General features: G+C 37.2%; 1 protein-coding gene and 1 pseudogene across 1 annotated transcript; one reads left to right on the forward strand and one right to left on the reverse strand.

Annotated features, from left to right (window-relative positions):
- The first annotated feature begins 15 nt into the window (after positions 1-15).
- LOC109088080 lies at positions 16-16094 on the forward strand (annotated as a pseudogene).
- Positions 16095-17049: 955 nt separating this feature from the next.
- LOC109088081 (E3 ubiquitin-protein ligase RNF170-like) lies at positions 17050-21157 on the reverse strand. Its single transcript, XM_042755887.1, has 6 exons — positions 21063-21157; positions 20063-20129; positions 19623-19731; positions 18587-18660; positions 18013-18123; positions 17050-17558 (listed from the first exon to the last, which is right to left on the reverse strand). The coding sequence occupies exons 1-6, from the start codon at positions 21089-21091 to the stop codon at positions 17253-17255; spliced, it is 696 nt and encodes a 231-aa protein (XP_042611821.1). The 5' UTR covers positions 21092-21157; the 3' UTR covers positions 17050-17252.
- Between the last annotated feature and the right edge of the window lie 526 nt (positions 21158-21683).

Below are 21683 nucleotides of genomic sequence, written 5' to 3' on the forward strand. Positions count from 1 at the left end.
AAAATTGTATTTGTTACTCTAAACATGAGTAACACAAATACAGCAAATTAGAAAATTCAACGTGTGACTATGAATAATATAATTAGAAAAAGTTACGACCGTCCCAAAACAAACAAATTTGGCTGTAAAAAAATAAAATAAAAAAAGATTAATACAGTGTACTAGAATACTAAAATTACAAAAGTGAAGCGGTCTAAATAAATCTTTCATATAAATAGCGCTCATTTATTATCAGTATGTTCGTTTATTGTTTCATTTCAGATGAGATACAAACAGTAATATTTCAATGGGTACTACCTAATCAAACACAGGTATGTGCGCATGAGCATAGAGGCTGCTCCTTGTGGCGGAAGGTTCGTGTTTAATCCACTGACACACGTGTTTCTGTGTGGCGTCTGCATTGGTCAACATCATCACACATCTGACAAGTCTCCCAGCGGGCCACTCGAGCAGCCGTGAAGTAAGATACTTGCTTACCATTATAAAGTAGAGAAGTTATAAACATACTTGTTTTGCTAAGTTACCATTACAATATTTATTCTAAATGGCTGTGACATAATATGCACCAAAATCAACCTTCTTAGTGTTCAGTTAGTAACGTTACTTATAAGTAATATATTACTCTTTTTTCTGTTAGCAATGCATACAAAGAATGTTAGTCGTGATATTATTGATTTATTGATACAACCCATGACTTATTGTTTGACTCATGACTAATTTCATCCCTTTTTCCCCATAGAAGTCAATCAGTACAAAACTTTCTCTTTGAAATAAATTAACTGACTAAGCTGAGATTTTTTTTATATTATTGCTGATAATTTTAAGGTAAGACAGGAAATGTTTCCTATTATGCCCCAGTATGCACAGTGGAAAAAAAAAAGTTTACAGCACAGGTTATGGATATTCTCTTTCTGTCTTTCTTTAAGGATCATGCCTGTCTTGCGGTTTTACAGAAAAGAGGAGACAGGTGAGGGTCGGGTCATACGAAGGATCACACAACTGTTTACAGATGTCACTATAATAACAGAGCTTTGCTACAATGTAGAGCTGGACGGTGAGAGAATGTTGTATGAAATAGCAATGAGTTTGTGAATCTGTGGCAAGTCAAGTCACATTTATTTTAATTGCACTGCACAATACATATTGTTTCAAAGCGTTAATAAACAGGAAAATAGTATTAATGTTGCAATTTAAAGTTCAGCTGTAAAGCAGCTCTAAAAAAGACAGGTCATTATTCAATGCCGTTTAGTTCATTAGATTAAGTTCAGTGAAAGTGAAAGTGTCAACATTGCAGAGTTAATTTGTTATGAAGCAAACTTATTTCAGCTCATGTCAGTTCAGTGTTGATACAGTTTAGTTCAATAACAATGTCAATGTTGCAGAGTTCATCAATTATGAAACCAATTAATAAAGCAGATCTACAGAAGGCAGTAGTGTCATAATCTGGCTCAGTTTTGTTCAAGTGTTGTTTTCATCCAGTGAGCCTGTCCTCCAACAAAAAACGACCATATACGTCATTTGTGCAAGCACCTTATTACGACCTATATTTATGTTTTAAAGTTAAGTGGCCATTAGCGGGCGTAAAAATAATGACAGTATCGCATTGCGTCTGTCGTCATGAAATGACGTATAACATCATTACCAATCAAAACGCACGTTTATTTAAATGCAATGTGTGGACTTTTTACACCGATCTCACAGTAATTCGTACATATTTTACTAGGTGGCTTATTCGTTCGAATGACCACACCTAACCCCACCCCCTAAACCTAACCCTCACAGAAATCATGCTAAATTATGATTTATGGAGCATATACATTTTACGTGCACGTCCGTTCTCTGGGATCGAACCCACGATAGCATGATTGCATATCAAGGTATAACGCAATAATCTACCAACTGAGCTACACGAAACGCAAATCACAGTGCAAATAAAAGAGTACAAAACATTAATATGAAAACGACCTTTTGCAGATAGGGGCGCAATTGTAGTACACGCTCTGATGGGTCGTATTTCAGGGATTTGGACAAACGACCTATACAAGCGTATTAGTTGGAGGAAAGGTTGATTGTGCTGGTTGTTTATTCCTTCTTATTCTGTCAGCTTGTTAGAGGAGCCCACTCTAAAACCAGTGAATGGTTCAAGACTGGTGGAGATTGGACCCAGGTAACCTCTACCACTGCCTTATCATGATGGTATGGCAGTGTAATCTTTAATATAACTCACAACACATCTTTCAATTATATCTTGACCTTTATAGGTTGAACTTCTCCACTGCTTGGTCCACCAATGCTGTGTCCATCTGCTGAAGTGCAGGTCTGAGCCAGGTGACGAGAGTGGAGCTCTCCCGCAGGCATCTGATCAAGGTCAGGAGTATTGCTTTAAATAGCTTTACATTTCGGTGAGATTTTTTCCCACCCATTTTGATTAAAAGCTCTATTTTTCATTTCCATCTTGCCCCAGGAAAGGAATAATGGTGTTTTGAAGGACGGCGAAATGGAGAGACTGATTTGCTGCTTGTATGACAGTATGACCGAATGCGTTTTCTCCCAGCCAATCACATCGTTTGCTGTTGATATTCAGTCTCAGGAAGTGTTTGAAGTGGACATTCTAGGAAAAGGTCGTGCTGCCTTAGAGAAGGCCAATGATGAACTTGGTAAGAGATGTTTTTGAGTCTGGACCACTTTTCCACAAAAAAAATGATAATAAACTAGCTTGATGTACTATGGTAATACCTAGTGAGAAGCAGGTTAATCAGCCAATAGTTGGTCTTTATGACATTTTCCACTTCATCTGATTTGCCAAATTGTAAAAATTCCCTGTCAAGTACTAGTGTAACCATCTGATGCTATATATTAAAAAAACAATAAAAAAAAACAACAATAACAAACAAACTAAATAAAAAAAAAATCTATAAATAAAAAATAAACACTTTTTTTTTTTTTTTTAAATGACTTAACTGCCTTAAGAACTGTGTGTGTAGGCAGTATTCAGTGATGAGATCTGCAACTGTTTCTTCTAGAAATAATGATCCAGTATTTTAAGGTCACATGAGACTTAACATGATTAGAGGAAGAGTGGCTGTCACAAGATAAGGGGAGCCTATTAGATTAGATCACGAGGTGTTTGAAAGGAAAGAATGAATGACTGTATGAGAGACAGCAAGCCGGTGGGGTACATCAAAGTTCACTGCCTGCATCTAAGATTAAGAAGGTCTACTGGGTTAGAAATTAAATTACATTGTTTTTTTACATAAATGTTACTCAAGACGTTTTTTAAGTGTTTTTATGTATGTTGCTATAATAAACTTATGTGAATTTAATCACTGAAGTGTTAAAAGTAATAGTTACAGTACCATAATAAAGTAATAGTTACAGTACCATAATAAAGTAATAGTTACAGTACCATAACAAATGCATTATGAACCGGATGTCCTGTAAAATGGTTATCTTGTCTGAGTTATCAACAGTAACCAAGGGTGGAGGTGCTTAGCAAAGGGTCAGTTTAGAATATTTTGTTTTGCTTTTGCATCCATTTCTGAGCATCTTTTTCTGCATGTATGAGCAGGGTTGGCGTTTGACTCTTGGGATCTGGACTACTACACTGAACTCTTTCAGAAGGTGAAAAGAAATCCCACCAGTGTAGAATGCTTTGATCTGGCTCAGTCCAACAGGTGTGTGCTCTCCAGAGAATGAACACCATTGGAAAGTGTGACTTTTATCTGCAATAACATGTATAATGACAGTCTCATGCTCTCTCTGCCCTGCAGTGAGCACAGCCGCCACTGGTTCTTCTGAGGGCGAATGATCATTGATGGAGACGAGCAGAAGGATACGCTCTTCAGTCTTATAATGGGCACTCAGCACCATAGCAATCAGAACAATGTCATCAAATTCTGTGACAACAGCAGGTTAGATGCTTCACCGTGGATGTCAACCCTTTTGAATAGCACTTGGGCAGAATATCTTAATATGTGGTTCTTGTGTGTTTGTAGTGGCATTAAAGGCATGGAACTGGAGTGTATGTATCCCACAAACCCTGCGCAGGCCAGTCCATATAAAAGCCAACATGCTAGCAGACACATCATCTTCACTGCAGAGACACACAACTTCCCCACCGGTCTGATCCTAAATACATTTAACCTGCTTGCTTATTCATTTACACATGTGGTAGAGGCCAACCTAAATGAATTCTAATGAGAATTAAAATAGTTATGACTGACAGCATGATCAATAAGCAAAATATTAATTGTAGCATTGAAATATTCAAATTTTTTTGCAAATATTTTAATAATATAGCGCATTGAACATTGCTTTGTTTTAGTAATAGTGTTATTTGTATATTATTACAATATTTTTTTCTTGAATTTATTTTGACTTGAATTAGCTTTTATTTGTGTATTTTTAGTTAGCATTTTAATTTCTTCAAATACTTTCAACTAAAATTTTTCTCTTATATTTATATTTAAAAAATATATATTTTGAAAAAAAATTTATTACATCATAAAATCCAACAAATAATTGGTTTTTTTTTTCATCTAATAAAAATAATAATAATAATTTAATTTCAGTTTTATAATAATAATTTATATATACTGTATATATAAAATGAAATAATATTTTATTTAACCTTTATTTCATCTAATGAAAACAATTAGTTTTTTTAGATTTAGTTAACAATAACAGCAATGTTTATATTTGAGTCATAAAATGCTCTTTATTATGCCCAGGTGTTGCTCCATTCAGCGGAGCCACCACAGGTACCGGCGGGCGAATCAGAGATGTGCAGAGTGCCGGAAAGGGTGGTCATGTGATAGCAGGTACTGCTGGGTACTGCTTTGGCAACCTGCATATCCCAGGTAAGCCTCAAATCATTGGGCTCCTGAAAATGTTAATCCATTTGTTCTGTTTGATAAATAAACCTCAACAACTTCCCATATCCGGATCTTTTCTCTTCTCAGGGTTTGTGCTCCCATGGGAAGAGGACGGATGGGAGTACCCATCCAGCTTTGCTCCTCCACTCCAGGTGGCCATAGAGGCCAGTGACGGAGCCTCTGAGTATGGCAATAAGTTTGGGGAACCGGTTCTAGCAGGTGAAATCTAGCAGGACAATAGCCATCTGTTTATTTGTGGTTTTTAGCTTGTATCTACAGTTGTTTACTTGTTTTTTTCTTCCACGTTAAGGCTTTGCTCGTTCCTTTGGAATGCGTTTGGTTAACGGTGAACGACGGAAGTGGATCAAGCCGATCATGTTCAGTGGTGGGTTGGGCTCTATTGAGGACCAGCATGTGAAGAAAGAACTGGCTGCACCAGGCACACAGGGAAAAATATACACCTAACGCACCATAATCTTTTCAGAATTTTTTTTTAGAAATACATTTATTCCTGTGATGGCAAAGCTGACTTTTCAGCAGTCATTTCTCCAGTCTCGTGATCTTTCAGAAATCATTCTGATGGGATGATTTGGTGCTCAAGAATCATTTCTTATTATTATCAATTAGGGCTGGGCGATATATCGAACGATATGATCATGCGTATCTAGTCAGTAAAGCCGGTTCCCTGATTAGCGCTAAATCGCCATCACCTGCTTTCAAATGGAGCGGCATTTAATAGACAGAGCCGTAGTTCACTGACAAGCTACGCAATATCGCGTTCATTATCGAAGGCGATTCAGGGAACCGGCTTTACTGACTAGATACGCATGATCATATCGTTCGATATATCGCCCAGCCCTATTATCAATGCTGAAAACAGTTGTCCTGCCATTTTTGGAAACCTTGATACATTTTTCAGTTCAAAAGGACAGTGTTTATTTGGAATCTAAAAATTTTTAACATTATAAATGTCTTTGCTGCCATGATTCATTTATTGCATCCTTGTTGAATAAAAGTATGAATTTCTTTAAAAAATATACAAATTGCCTTTATCTCTTTATTCACTACACTGTTTTTTTTTTTTCCTCTTGTCCTCGGGAGGTATGGAGGTGGTGAAAATTGGAGGTCCTGTGTACAGGATCGGTGTTGGGGGAGGCGCTGCCTCTTCTGTACAGGTACACAAAAATATCAAAATTAAATTAATATACAAGCTGCTCTAAAGTTCAGTGTGTTTTTTTGTGTTTGCAGAGCATGTCTGTGTGTTGCATTTTTCATAGACTGTGTGATGTAACTTAATGCATGCGTGTATTCATGTATTATTTTAGGTTCAAGGTGATAACTCCAGTGCCAGAGATCTTGGTGCAGTTCAGAGAGGAGATGCTGAAATGGAGCAAAAGATGAACCAGGCTCTCAGGGCCTGCCTGGAGCGAGAGGAAGCATTCATGATCAGGGTGCTGGGGGCAATGGTACAGGTTTTTAATAAGTGCAGTATTTCCCTACTCAATAACAGAAACATGTTAACTTGTAAAAACCTCTTGTTATTTGTGTAGGAAATGTGTTAAAGGAGCTGAGTGAACCTGCTGGTGCCGTTATCTACAGGTCCTTCTCAAAAAATTAGCATATTGTGAAAAAGTTCATTATTTTCCATAATGTAATGATAAAAATTAAACTTTCATATATTTTAGATTCATTGCACACCAACTGAAATATTTCAGGTCTTTTATTGTTTTAATACTGATGATTTTGGCATACAGCTCATGAAAACCCAAAATTCCCATCTCAAAAAATTAGCATATTTCATCCGACCAATAAAAGAAAAGTGTTTTTAATACAAAAAAAGTCAACCTTCAAATAATTATGTTCAGTTATGCACTCAATACTTGGTCGGGAATCCTTTTGCAGAAATGACTGCTTCAATGCGGCTTGGCATGGAGGCAATCAGCCTGTGGCACTGCTGAGGTGTTATGCAGGCCCAGGATTCTTCAATAGCGGCCTTAAGCTCATCCAGAGTGTTGGGTCTTGCGTCTCTCAACTTTCTCTTCACAATATCCCACAGATTCTCTATGGGGTTCAGGTCAGGAGAGTTGGCAGGCCAATTGAGCACAGTAATACCATGGTCAGTAAACCATTTACCAGTGGTTTTGGCACTGTGAGCAGGTGCCAGGTCGTGCTGAAAAACGAAATCTTCATCTCCATAAAGCTTTTCAGCAGATGGAAGCATGAAGTGCTCCAAAATCTCCTGATAGCTAGCTGCATTGACCCTGCCCTTGATAAAACACAGTGGACCAACACCAGCAGCTGACATGGCACCCCAGACCATCACTGACTGTTGGTACTTGACACTGGACTTCAGGCATTTTGGCATTCCCTTCTCCCCAGTCTTCCTTCAGACTCTGGCACCTTGATTTCCGAATGACATGCAAAATTTGCTTTCATCCCAAAAAAGTACTTTGGACCACTGAGCAACAGTCCAGTGCTGCTTCTCTGTAGCCCAGGTCAGGCGCTTCTGCCGCTGTTTCTGGTCCAAAAGCACACGCCTGTGCACGGTGGCTCTGGATGTTTCTACTCCAGACTCAGTCCACTGCTTCCGCAGGTCCCCCAAGGTCTGGAATCGGTCCTTCTCCACAATCTTCCTCAGGGTCCGGTCACCTTTTCTCGTTGTGCAGCGTTTTTTTGCCACACTTTTTCCTTCCCACAGACTTCCCACTGAGATGCCTTGATACAGCACTCTGGGAACAGCCTATTCGTTCAGAAATTTCTTTCTGTGTTTTACCCTCTCGCTTGAGGGTGTCAATGATGGCCTTCTGGGTTAACCTCTTACCCATGATTGCGGTTTTGAGTAATGAACCAGGCTGGGAGTTTTTAAAAGCCTCAGGAATCTTTTGCAGTTGTTTAGAGTTAATTAGTTGATTCAGATGATTAGGTTAATAGCTCGTTTAGAGAACCTTTTCATGATATGCTAATTTTTTGAGATAGGAATTTTGGGTTTTCATGAGCTGTATGCCAAAATCATCAGTATTAAAACAATAAAAGACCTGAAATATTTCAGTTGGTGTGCAATTAATCTAAAATATATGAAAGTTTAATTTTTATCATTACATTATGGAAAATAATGAACTTTTTCACAATACGCTAATTTTTTGAGAAGGACCTGTATACTAGCAAGTTTAAGGTGAGATATATACTACATAAAACATCTATATCTTGATTTTTATGTCCAAATGTTTTATATAAATGTTTTACCTAAAATGTTTAGAGAGGTGACCCCACCCTCAGTGTTTTGGAGCTGTGGGGGGCGGAGTATCAGGAGAGCAATGCTCTGTTGCTCCGCCCCTCTGACCGGAGCTTCCTTGAGAGGGTGTGTCAGAGGGAGAAATGTCCTGTTGACTTTGTGGACAAGATAACTGGTGATGGCAAGGTGAGTCAAACTACCTTTTTGTAGCTAAAAGTGCATTTTGGGAAACTTCTTGACAACTGCTCATGTGCATGTATTGCTCTATAGATTGTGTTGGTGGACGACCTGTGTTAACAGACCAATGGGCTTGATAGTGGGCGGTGCCCTGTGGATCTAGAGCTGGATTGGGTCCTGGGAAAGATGCCACAAAAGGTGCAAAAACAATCTATTTTGTAGATTAAACCCTACCAGATATGGTCTGAATCTGCTCAAGGCTTCATAAAAAGCATTGCCGATAAAGAAATTAGAAATTGTGGTGAAGTGCACCATCTCTTGGCTGATTTTTGAATTGCAGTGTCTAGACTCCCAAATTTAAATGTTCAAATTATGCTTTTTGGATTTTTACTTTTATGTTGCTTTCCACTCAGTCAGGTCTACATCTCTTTTTAGGAGTTTGTATTGGAGCGCATGGCTGTGTCTCTACAGCCTCTCTCTCTTCCTGTGGGTCTTTCTGTTCTTCCAGCTCTGGAGAGAGTTCTCCGGCTGCCTGCAGTGGCCAGTAAGCGCTACCTCACCAACAAGGTACAACACTCACTCCTTAGCACATGCATAGTAATATATGACTTTTTCATAGTTGAATATTGCAGTGGTATGCAACTAGTAGGCCAGAAAAAGGTTGCAGGTCTGTTCTGAGTAGTGCAAATTTATACACTTCCATATATATCCAGACATTAAAGGGATAGTTCACCCAAAAATGAAAATTATGTCATTAATGACTCACCCTCATGTCGTTCCAAACCCGTGAGACCTCTGTTCATCTTCGGAACAAAGTATAAGATATTTTAGATTTAGTCCGAGAGCTTTCTGTTCCTCCATTGAGAATGTATGTACGGTATACTGTCCACGTCCAGAAAGGTAATAAAAACATCATCAAAGTAGTCCATGTGACATCAGAGGGTCCGTTAGAATTTTTTGAAGCATCGAAAATACATTTTGGTCCAAAAATATCAAAAACTACGACTTTATTCAGCATTGACTTCTCTCCCGGGTCTGTTGTGAGCTCGTTCACAACACTGCAGTTTAGTGATAAACGGTTCGCGAACTAATCACTCGATGTAACCGGATCTTCTTGAACCAGTTCACCAAATCGAACTGAATCGTTTGAAACGGTTCGCGTCAACAATAAGCATTAATCCACAAATGACTTAAGCTGTTAACTTTTTTAACATGGCTGACACTCCCTCTGAGTTCAAATAAACCAATATCCCGGAGTAATTCATTTACTCAAACAGTACACTGACTGAACTGCTGTGAAGAGAGAACTGAAGAGTGAACACGAGCCGAGCCAGATAACGAACGAAACATTGACTCGTTCTCGAGTAAAGAACCGGTTGCATCAGTTTTCGGATCACCGGTAGTGATGGGAAGTTCTGTTCTTTTCCGCGAACCGGTTCTTTCAGACAGTTTGATTCAATAAACCGGTTGCCGAAAACGGTTCACCAGTTCTTTTGCGCTCGACGTAATTACCTCATTGGCGATGATTGCCCTTGATTCAAGCCTTCGGTTTACCCGCACTCATAACATTAGCACAGAATCAGTTCAGAATCAATCATCAAAAGAACCAGTTCGGTTCAGACGCGCTGTGTGTCAGTCTGCTTCACGCTGAATCACGCATGCGCAGTATCATCAGCTCCTCGGTTCTCGAACCGGACGCGTCCGACAGAAACGGTTCTTGACTCGAGAACGAGTCAATGTTTCGTTCGTTATCTGGCTCGGCTCGTGTTCATCTTCAGTTCTCTCTTCACAGCAGTTCAGTCAGTGTACTGTTTGAGTAAATGAATTACTCCGGGATATTGGTTTATTTGAACTCAGAGGGAGTGTCAGCCACATCAAAAAAAAGTTAACAGCTTAAGTCATTTGTGGATTAATGCTAATTGTTGACGCGAACCGTTTATCACTAAACTGCAGTGTTGTGAACGAGCTCACAACAGACCCGGGAGAGAAGTCAATGCTGAATAAAGTCGTAGTTTTTGATATTTTTGGACCAAAATGTATTTGGATGCTTCAAAAAATTCTAACGGACCCTCTGATGTCACATGGACTACTTTGAAGATGTTTTTATTACCTTTCTGGACGTGGACAGTATACCGTACATACATTCTCAATGGAGGGACAGAAAGCTCTCGGACTAAATCTAAAATATCTTATACTGTGTTCCGAAGATGAACGGAGGTCTCACGGGTTTGGAACGACATGAGGGTGAGTCATTAATGACATAATTTTCATTTTTGGGTGAACTATCCCTTTAAAATGTATCATCTTGCCATCTTTACTTTTTATTTTTTTTAATAATTAGATTAAAATATCTAATATATATTAATTATTTAATTTAAATATTTAATTAATTCATTGTCTTATCTAGTATACAGGCATTACAAAGGGATTTAAATGAAATGCAATACATTTTACACAAAACCCTGTTCCAGGTTGATCGATCTGTGACTGGTCTGGTTGCTCAGCAACAGTGTGTGGGTCCTCTTCACACTCCACTGGCTGATGTAGCTGTTGTTGCCCCTGTCTCCGTTCAGCCTCCAGGGTGCAACCACGGCAATAGGCGAGCAGCCAATCAAAGGGCTGGTGTCACCAGCAGCTGGGGCTTGAATGGCTGTGGGAGAAGCTCTCACTAACCTGGTGTTAGCAAGAGTGTCTGCTCTTAAGGTGAAGAAGCCTTTGCATTTTTGAAAATGTTAAGTGACTGAGTGCATGTCATTTGGAAAAAAAATGCGCGCACACACATACACACACACATCACCCAAGGATATCTGTGCATATCTTCACAGGATGAAAAGTGCAGTGGTAACTGGATGTGGGCTGCTAAGCTGCCAGGAGAGGGAGCATTCCTGTGGGAGGCATGTCAGGCCATGTGTGAGGTCATGGGTCAGCTGGGAGTGGCTGTGGATGGGGGGAAAGATTCACTCAGCATGGTTGCACGTGTCAGTGGAGAAACTGTCAAAGCCCCAGGTACCAGTGTTATGCATGTCTGAATAAGGGATGGACAACAGTTGATTCTTCTAGCACATAAAAAAATTAAAAATGTGATTGCTCATAAATTATAGCATGAGTATATCACACGTGTTTTAAAGTCTATTGTTTACAGGTTTGAGGTTAGTAAGATAAGTTTTTATTAATAAATTAATACTTTAACAAGGATGCATTAAATTGATCAAAAAGTGCAGGGATGGCATTTATAATATTGCAAAAAATATTTTACAAATAAATGCTGTTCTTTTGAACTCTGAAATAAATTTATCTCAGTTTCCACAAAATATATAAAGCAGAACTGTTTTCAACATTGAAAATAAATGCAAAATTCAGCTTTCCCATGACCGGAACGAATTACTTTTTAAAATATATTCAAAATTCTTACCAACCCCGAACTTCTGAACAGTAGTGTCTACATATTAAATGTTTATATAATAAACATAATATTTTGTAAGAATTAAAAACATTTATTTAAAATTATGCATTCAGTTATATCTGTGAGGGATTTAGGTGAGGGATTCAACAATAAAAGCATATTTCATGGTTGCTTATAGCAGGCAAAGATAAATGTACATAATTCAGAGCTAGTTTTACTTGAGTTAACTAATTGGAGTCACCACTCACTAGTACTAGTAATAGTCAACTAGACATTTGTCCTAGTTTTATGTGATTTATATTCTACAGTAGATAATACATTACTGCATGCATTTTATGTCATACTACAAACTGCTCTCCTTGTGTTTTAGGCTCTCTGGTTATCTCTGTGTATGCTGTGTGTCCTGATATCACAGCCACTGTGACCCCTGACCTGGACAACCCTGATGGCAAAGGTTGATCCTGGATCTTAAACACTTTTAGCAATTTTAACCTCTCATATCAGTCTTACATTTCTGCTAATGTATACTAGTGTGTACATCTCTCACACGCTCTCTCATCCTTTCTCAGGTGTGCTTCTGTATGTGCCTGGGAGCTCAGGTAAATACAGGCTGGGCGGCTCTGCTCTAGCTCAGTGTTATGGGCAACTTGGAGACTGCAGTCCAGATCTGGATCAGCTGGACAAACTCTCTGCTTGCTTCAACACCACACAGATATTGATTCAGGGTCAGTCTTTGCTATTATGATTTTTTTGTTGTTGTTACTTCATCCTATATATTGATACATCAATAAAACCATTCTTCCTAAGCTGCACTGTTAAAAATAATAATAATAAAAAACATCCATAAACTGATCTAGAGATGGTTTTTGCTCTGGCCCTATTTGTTGATTGTCAAAGCGCAGCAGTTTATCTCTATACAATCTGTTGATTTTAATTTTATATTGCAGATCGACTGCTGACTACAGGACATGATGTCAGTGATGGAGGGCTCATTTCCTGTCTGCTGGAGATGGCCTTTGCAGGGAATCGTGGGATGGATGATGGATTTAGAAGGCGTTGAAGGTTGGTAATAAAATAATTTGTTTTGAAAAAAAAAAACTTTTCAGTTAAAGCTGCTTGTCCCAGCCAAGCCAGTTTCCATCCACTTTTTTATTACTTTCTGCATTGAAAATACCAACATGCATTTTGGAAGTTTTATTCACATAAAAAAAATCACATGCACTGGACTTTTTTAGTATTATTAATATGCTATTATAGTATTTATTAATATTTTGAATTAGCATTTATTTTTTAAAATAAACAAATTTATTTTTATTATTTTATTTTATCTTTTGTTTTGTTTTTAATCCTAGGTAAGATTTAACATTAATTTATTAATAATATGATTATAAAATACTATTAAGTTATTATTATTATTATTATTATTATTATTATTATTATTATAATTGTGTTATAAATATTATCATAAATTGTTATATAAATATTTTTAATTTTAGTTTACATATAAGTACTTTAGTACAGCTTAGTTTTTACATTTTTGTTTTACCTTTTTTTATCATATACATACATTTTATTTTATTTAAACTTTGTCAGTCTATGAAAGTGATTTTTGATAGATGAAGTTTCAGTTAAAAATAACAATTCTTCTCCAGAAGTGTTGATTTTGTATTCTTGAGCACACAAAGGAGAAATTCTGTGAAATTCTAATATTTGTGATGATTCTGATTTTTCACGAGAATAAATTTGCAGCTTGGATGGAAACATACAGTAGCTATAGATGGAATGTCTCATGTCTTTCCTCATTCCTCTCTTTCAGTGATGGAGGCTCTTTTTTCAGAGGAGCTTGGTCTGGTTTTGGAGGTGTGTGAGCGTAATGCATCAAGTGTCTGTCAGAGATACACAGATGCTGGTCTCCTCTGTCACAGAATTGGCAGAACATCTGGTTTTGGTCCTGATGCCAGGGTGAGCCGAGTTCTTTTCACTTTAAAGCATATGCATGGATTAATGGAATTCAGTGGAATATTATTGGACCTCAGTGATTTAAAGGATTAGTTCACTTCCAGAATAAAATTTTCCTGATAGTTTACTGAATGAATGAATGAATGAATGAATGATGCATTTATATAGGGCTTTATTGTGTATTGTTGTACACCCAAAGCGCTTTACAGTCATGCGGGGGGGTCTCTCCTCAACCACCACCACTAGTTTACTCACTCCCATGTCATCCAAGATGTTCATGTCTTTCTGTTTTCAGTCACAAAGAAAGTGTGGCAGAACTTTTTTTTAAGTGTGCAAAAAAAAAAGCATTCATAACTGCTGATTTGTTCTCCATACTGTCTTGTAGGTCATAGTGAGTGTGTGTGGACAGGAAGTGCTGAATGAGCATCTACCCACACTTAGGGCGATATGGGAAAGTACTAGTTTTCAACTGGAGCGACTGCAGGCTAATCCACTGTGTGTCCAAGAGGAAGAAGAAGGGCTTGCTTCTCGGACACAGCCATACATCAAGCTCACCTTTGACCCCTCCCCAAACACCCATCATTAAAGAGCTCTGTAAGACCTTGAAGCTATTTCACAATCCCAAATCTTTCCCATATTCATACTTGACCTGTATGTTAAAATATTTGGCTTGTGTTTCAGCTTCTGGGAAAGCCTGCGTAGCTGTTATGAGAGAGGAAGGCAGTAATGGAGACAGAGAGATAGCTGCTTCTCTATTCATGGCTGGATTTGAGGTAAAGACACGCCTGCACAAAGAAAGACAAAAGTTTGTGTTTTTAAATATACGTGTGTTGTTGTAGTAAGTACATTTTTTTTATTACATGAATTTAGGGATGATATTTGTTCACTATTACAGAAATGCTGCTTGTTTGCTTTTAAAGTTTTTAATTTTAGCTGCTAGCAAGAATGAGTTTAATTCATTTTGACATTTGACCTTTTCTCTTATGTGATCTGTAGGTGTGGGATGTCACAATGCAGGACCTGTGCTCAGGCTCCACGACCCTTGACCCCTTCCGAGCTGTGGTGTTTGTGGGTGGTTTTCGCTATGCAGATGTGCTGGGGTCAGCTAAAGGTGAAAATCACATTATTGCATGTTGCAGCAAATCTGCTGAACTGTATGTTAGTTCTGCTATAATGATAACAAGCATTAACTCATCCCCACCATTAAATGTACGTATGACCTTAGATTTGTGACTCAGCTCATAGGATATTAAATACTGGCCTTGCCACTCTGTATACTGAAATTGACTGGCTCTTAGCACTTGTTCTCCAGCTGATAATCAAATGCTTTAACATTTTCTTATTCATTAGGGTGGGCTGCCACAGTGACCTTTAACCCCAAGGCTCGTGAGGAGTTTGATCGCTTCCGCAACCGTGATGACACGCTGAGTCTAGGAGTGTGTAACGGATGTCAGCTTATGGCTTTGCTGGGCTAAATAGATGAAAGAGATGATAGATAAAACATATAAACCTATTATTTAAATACCAAAAATAACCAACAATAACCTACAAGAACACGCTCTTTATTTTAACCCTAACTGTATTTTATTTAATTTATTTTTATTGTAGGTTCTGATGTTACTCTGACCCATAACAAGTCTGGTCGGTTCGAATCGAGGTTTGTGAGCGTAGGTATCCTGCCCTCTCCAGCCGTCATGCTTAAGGCATTTGGGTCGCTCATGGAGAAATCTGGTCACTGGGAGAAGGTTGGGTCGCATCGTAACACTGTAGAAGTGCATTACTTCTAAAGTGAGTTCCGAAAGTCTGAGACCAAATTATATAAATTCAAAAACTAAGCATAAAAAGTTTTAAAAAATAAAAAACTCCTCAAATTTATTTACAAAAAATAAAACTCTTAAATTTGTTAAAGAAATAAAAATCATAAATTTTAAATAAAAAAATCCCAAAACTTCTGCACTGTATGTTTGTTAGGTGTACTGCGTTATTTGGATGACTCGGGGACCCCGACCTGCAGTATGCAGTATGTGTTGTTCCTCTTGAAAAACTCCTCTCTTTTGTTTCATAGGTCTGATGCAGTTTCGTTCTCCTGAGGCTCAGAACCTCTTGAAAAACTCCTCTCTTTTGTTTCATAGGTCTGATGCAGTTTCGTTCTCCTGAGGCTCAGAAGAAGCTTATCGATGGCTCTTTGGCTCCTCTGCGTTATTTGGATGACTCGGGGACCCCGACTGAAATCTATCCTATGAACCCCAATGGTTCTGCACAAGGTGTGGCAGGCATCTGCTCAGCAGATGGCCGTCACCTGGCCATGATGCCCCATCCAGAGCGGGCTGTGCTTGGCTGGCAGTGGGCTTGGCACTCAGCACCTCAGGGGATCACTGGAGGCCTCACCGTGGCTTAGCATGTTCCGTAATGCAGCGGTCTGGTGTCAGAGCTCATAGAGATATGCTAATGTACAGACAACAAAAAAAACAAAACAAATATATAAAGGGAAAAACCACACAAAAATAAAATTCACCCAAAAATAAAAATTGTCAGCATTTACTCATCCTCCTGTCATTTCAAACTTGTGTGCATCTTTCTTCTGCTGAACACAAAAGATACGGTTTCCTTTGACTTGCATTGTATTTTTTTTCCATACAATGAAAGTCAATGGGAACCAAAATTGTTTGGTTATCAGAATTCTTAATAAGGTTTTAAATGACATGAGGGTGAGTAAATGACAGAATGTTCATTTTTGGGTGAACTATCCCTTTAAGACTCTTGTTCAAATTTTGGATGTTCTTAGACTTTTTGAAATCTTACATTACTACATACAGATCTAGTTTGTATTCAGGTAGAATTAACATGTAGGGTCCTGCTGGATCTTTATTGAGCATTACTGAGATATAATAAAAAAAATTATGGCCAATTATCTCCATTTTTTTTTTTTTTAATCCAAAATATATATATATACCAGAAATGATTAACATTGCACTGAGAACAGTTAATGAAACACTACACTCTAAATTTGTGCTATTTGAATTGCATTATCACCAAAAAAAAAAGCAAAATAAAATAATTTCCTGAAATTATCATTCCAATAAAGGTTTTATTGATGAAACACTGCAAACACATTCCAAAGCATTAAATTCAAAGCATTTAATTAATTCCTCATAAAATGTTTCTGACATGTCTTTTTGTTTTGTTTTGTGTGTGTGTGTGTGTGTGTGTGTGTGTGTGTGTAAGGCATAATGCACAGCATTAAAATCGTTTTATCTCTTATTTAATGAATACCTGCCAGCCAATCAGAATCGAGTATTCAGACAGACAATAGTATAAAAAAACAAATAAACAATACATATAAATATTTATTAGAAACTTGCATATTTACAAAACCACTGAACTCCTCTCATCTATACAATCTGTCTTCAACAAAACACCTTCAAAAGTTGTTTTTTTGAAACATCAGAACTCCTCTCATCTAGTGCTGTGTGTATATTCTAGACACATCATTGAAAATCCATGTTCAATAAGACCAAAGTGCAGCAGGTCATAACACTGTTAACCTTTGCCAACAAGGTTGATTAGTGTGATTTCAACATGCTAGTGAGCACATTATTACTATCTTCTATAAGGAGTCGGTCAGCACTCCCTGCGTGACTGAGTGCGTTCTTGTCCTCTGCGGCCCCATCTGCTGGTTGATGTTAATAATGCAGACAAGAAGAAGGAAGACCACTACAAAATCATCCAGCATGCCCAGCACACTGCTCAACGGCCCAGAAAGTGTCTCCAGTGGGGAGGCCAAGGACATGGCAGCGCCAAATCCACAGACAGCCACCCTCAATAGAAACAGCCACACCAGGCCACCCATGTTCCCCAGCCATCGCACCAGAAAGAGCAGGAAGAGAGGCGTATCACACAAGTAATCCTTTACCTAGAAAAGAAAAGATGACAATCATACTGTGGCATATGACCTAGCACATGGGATATCAGTGTGGGCGTGTATCTGAACAATAAAAACATGTCCATGGGTGTCTTCCAACTGTAGGAAACAATGCCTTTCCTGGTCTGAGGTTTCACAACATTTGTGGCATCAGGAACTAAAATTGGTGCGGGTGATGATGTTATATAGTCCAGAGCAAATAAAATGATAAACTCTGCTGAGAAGTAATAATGGTAATTATACAGATTTACTGGGAGCGACACTAGTTTATCAACAAAAAGAATGGTTTTATGATGTAGTTTTTCAAGTTGGCCGCCACCTGTCTTTCTGAGCATGGCAGTGTACAGTGCAATGTCCAATTACAGTAGCTACAATAACATCGTCTATCAGTTTAACTTCACAAAAACCAAACTGGTATGATTTTAGTCAAAGCAAATGTTTGTACCTGTCTTGGTGCTCCAGAGTAGCGCTTGTTATAGTCTCTGACGTGTTTTAGCACTTCTGTCTCTTTACTGTCAGTTCTGGTCTCGCTGAAGAGATGACACATCTTATTCACCTGAGAATAAAGATTAAAAGACAACAAATAAAATGAGAGCTTTGTCTTTTCTGTATGTATACACAGATATATACAGTAAAACAGTAATTTTAAAAATATTAATACTTTTTAAAATGTTTTCTATTTTAAAATCTTTTAAATTAGTTTATTCCTGTGCCAAAGCTGAATTTTCAGCAGCCATTACTCCAGTCTTCAGTGTCACATGATCCTTCAGAAATCATTCTAATATGCTGATATGGTAGTCAAGAAAGAATTCTTAATATTATCAGTGTTGAAATCAGTTGTGCTGCTTAATATTTTTGGTGAAACTTGTCATACAATACCATTTAAGTGTTTGGGGTAAGTTTAAAAAAAGAAAAAAAAAAAAAAAAGTTTTATTCAGAAGTAAAATGTAAAAAGACATCAAATAAAATGCATTTATTTTTTTCATCAAGAAGCGTGCATCAGCTAAGAAATCTCTTACCGTCTGTCTGCACAAAGGACAGCTGATGGCATCTAACCAGGAGCAATGTTTCCAATAAGATATCAGACATGGTGCTAGAGAGGGAAAGAGACAGAAGACAGATAAGCGTGGGTCTCTCCTTACCATGTGCACAGTACCATGTGCCAGAAATGTGTTATTTTCAATAGTTTATTCTGAACAACAGCTTTTATCAGATAGATCTCCACTGAAATGCATTGGCTTTGGTGATTCTGAAATGACATTTGGATTCCACCATTCACATCATGTTAAAACAACACAAAAATATTGTTTGTTGCTCTTTATTTTTAGATTCAGGTAAATCTGGTAAAGCATATTTAATGGATTTTTTCCTCAAAAGCAATTATTTATCATACAGTAGCTGATCAAGTTCACTACTTTTTATATATTTGGTAGAGCTGATTAGAAGGAATCATACAAATAATAGTAAGTACTGAACAGATAATCAAATATGAAAGAGACATGCATGTGTATCAGCACATATGTTTATTTTATTACTCATTTTTATTGCTTGTATTATCTTTGCTGCTCTTTATTTCAGTCTCTTTAATGTGCTTATTTAAAGCGCCTGCGGTGGGAGAATTACAATGTGATGGTACAACAGTTTAGAATTTTGTATTTACCTTGTAGTTTACTATTAACATAAATCTACAAATATTCCCTCTCTGAGTGTGTATTCACGTGATCTGGGTCAGGTGAGAGGCATGGCTATCGTAACTATGGCAAGAGTATAATATTAAACTCCATGCACAACACTGTAGAGTCACATGATTGGGTAAGTGTAAATGCCCACCACCATCTGCTCTCTCACAGTTCACCAGTTAAGCACCTTAAGCTAAAGTAAACCACCATGATGATTATACATATATATACTATATATATATTATATATATATATATATTATATATATATATATATATATTATATATATATATATATTATATTTTTTTTTTTTGTTTTGTTTGGTTTTTGTTTTTTTTGCAGTGATGAAAAGGTTTTGTAGTAGGTTGACACGCACCACAGAAAAGATGTCCGCAGTTGGTCTCTACAGGATAGCTGGCAATCTGTAAACACACAGGGCAGTGATTGTCCCTGTTGCCTGCTGGTAACCGTATCATAGGCAAATCCTGCAAGCATGAAAATAACATTATTACTCTGAATTAATATGAACTTTCCCAAGTTCTTAGAGAAATACCATATAAAAAAACAATAAATGATGATAAATGAAATTTTATACTATGTATTTTATACAAATATTGCTCTGTTGCATGTGTCATTTATTTCTATGATAATCTATGACTTTATAGTATTGCAGTATTTCAATGAAATACACATTTCTAATTAAAAATGCTACATTTAATTATAAATAATTAAATAAAATACAACAATATAATCATTTTACTAGTAGACTAGTTTACTAGTAGGCCAGTGCATGTGTGTGTATGAATGTGTGTGCACCTCTCTGTTGTTCACGTGAGGATTGTGTGGCTGGCCTTGATTTCTTATCTTTGATAGTAGAGAGCACTTCAAAAGAGAGAGAGAGATGCAGTTATTAAAAAGCAATCGTGTGGATTTTATGCTCAGCCATTTTGTAGAACTGAGAGACTAAAGTTAAAAGGAGTTTAAAAGGTCATTATATGTGCAACATGAGTTAAAACATCATCATTAAAGTATCATTACAGCTTACAGATTTGCTTTTGAAAATCTGAGTTAACTGTATTGGAAAGTACCAAATTCCTATTCATTAGAATAAAAACATCTATTCATCTCAAGATAATAAATGTATTTATTATTTTTACAAAATTTATTAGTTTTTATCAATGAGTCTGGACAGGCTAAGTCTTGAAGAGCACATACGAAATCTAAATTCAACTGTCTGACACACCTGTGTGTTTTACTCATACCAGATAACGCAACATCAGACAGCCTTAAAGTACATCAGCCTTTGAAAAATAAAATTGCCTTTGATATAAAAGAACTATTTGCATCTTATAGCTTGATATCATGCAGTTATGTTATCTTATACAGCAAAATTGTCTGTAAAACAACACAACATTGTGCAGATGATCTCATGTGAAAGTATTTAAGAATTGTAGGACTGTGAGTTCAATTTAGAATTGAATAAAGTTAGACTGACATGACTGAACTACCTGATGTCATAATATTTAGTGTCTGTGTGGTGCCTTTTATTGTCCCACCATACCATAACACAATTAATCTCCAGTCTCAGGACACTTCATCATAACATGTATATTTTAAACAGATGCTGCATATCATTAAACAGCTTAAAACAGCATCTATATTATATTAATGTAACTTCCCAGTTAAATAATTTGCTTTGTTCATAATGGCATCATTTCAAAATTTAACTTACACAGCAGACAGTTTCAAATTGGATTAAAAACGTGCATAGAATATATTTAATTCAAATCTAACACAAATAGTTTGTCTGTCTCACCTGTTGTGGAAGCTGCGACTGGTAGGCATTTTTTGTTGTTTTTTTAATTCAGTTGCTTTCTCTCGTGGAAGGCAGAGACTGGAATGCTTTCTTACTGCTTCATTGTACACAATAAATTTGACAGACAGGTTAATCATTAACCAGGGCATCAGTTCCCTTTTTTGCAGATTAAGTAACTGGACTGATTTCCTGTTGAATTTTCAAAATTCAGGAAACTTGCTTGCAATCCTACGGGCCATTAACAATATGTTAATGCATGTGAAAATGTGTTGATTCACAATATTTGCACTGAACAAAGCCATGGCCATTTGTCATGGTCTCCAGTGTTGTATCTTTGTCATGTGACTACTATAACACGTTCAAAGGCACAGGTTGTAAGTCTCCTCAAGTAGGTTAGGTGTCTGGTTAACCTGTCAATGGTTTACTGTAAGTTTACACAATCTAAAGCTGTCCAATAGTGATGACCAAAGAAAGGCATTTCACTGGGACGCCTGAAACAATCATATCCAGGGCAATCCAGCAGATTAAAATAATCTATACCCAATAGGCTTATTATATTACACGTCGATACTCAAATAGGGCATATTATGTGTGGGTTATTTATAAGTTTCTTATATCTAT

This window comes from Cyprinus carpio, unplaced genomic scaffold (genome assembly GCF_018340385.1).
Source record: "Cyprinus carpio isolate SPL01 unplaced genomic scaffold, ASM1834038v1 S000006753, whole genome shotgun sequence".
NCBI lineage: Eukaryota > Metazoa > Chordata > Actinopteri > Cypriniformes > Cyprinidae > Cyprinus > Cyprinus carpio.

Excerpts from the sequence above, each read along its gene's own strand:
- LOC109088081 (XM_042755887.1), bottom strand. The coding sequence starts at position 21,091 with ATGCCTACCAGTCGCAGCTTCCACAACAG. Across the intron at positions 19,732-20,062 it reads CTCACGTGAACAACAGAGAG|GATTTGCCTATGATACGGTT; the intron begins GTGCACACACAT and ends TCATGCTTGCAG. Across the intron at positions 18,661-19,622 it reads CTGCGGACATCTTTTCTGTG|CACCATGTCTGATATCTTAT; the intron begins GTGCGTGTCAAC and ends TTCCCTCTCTAG.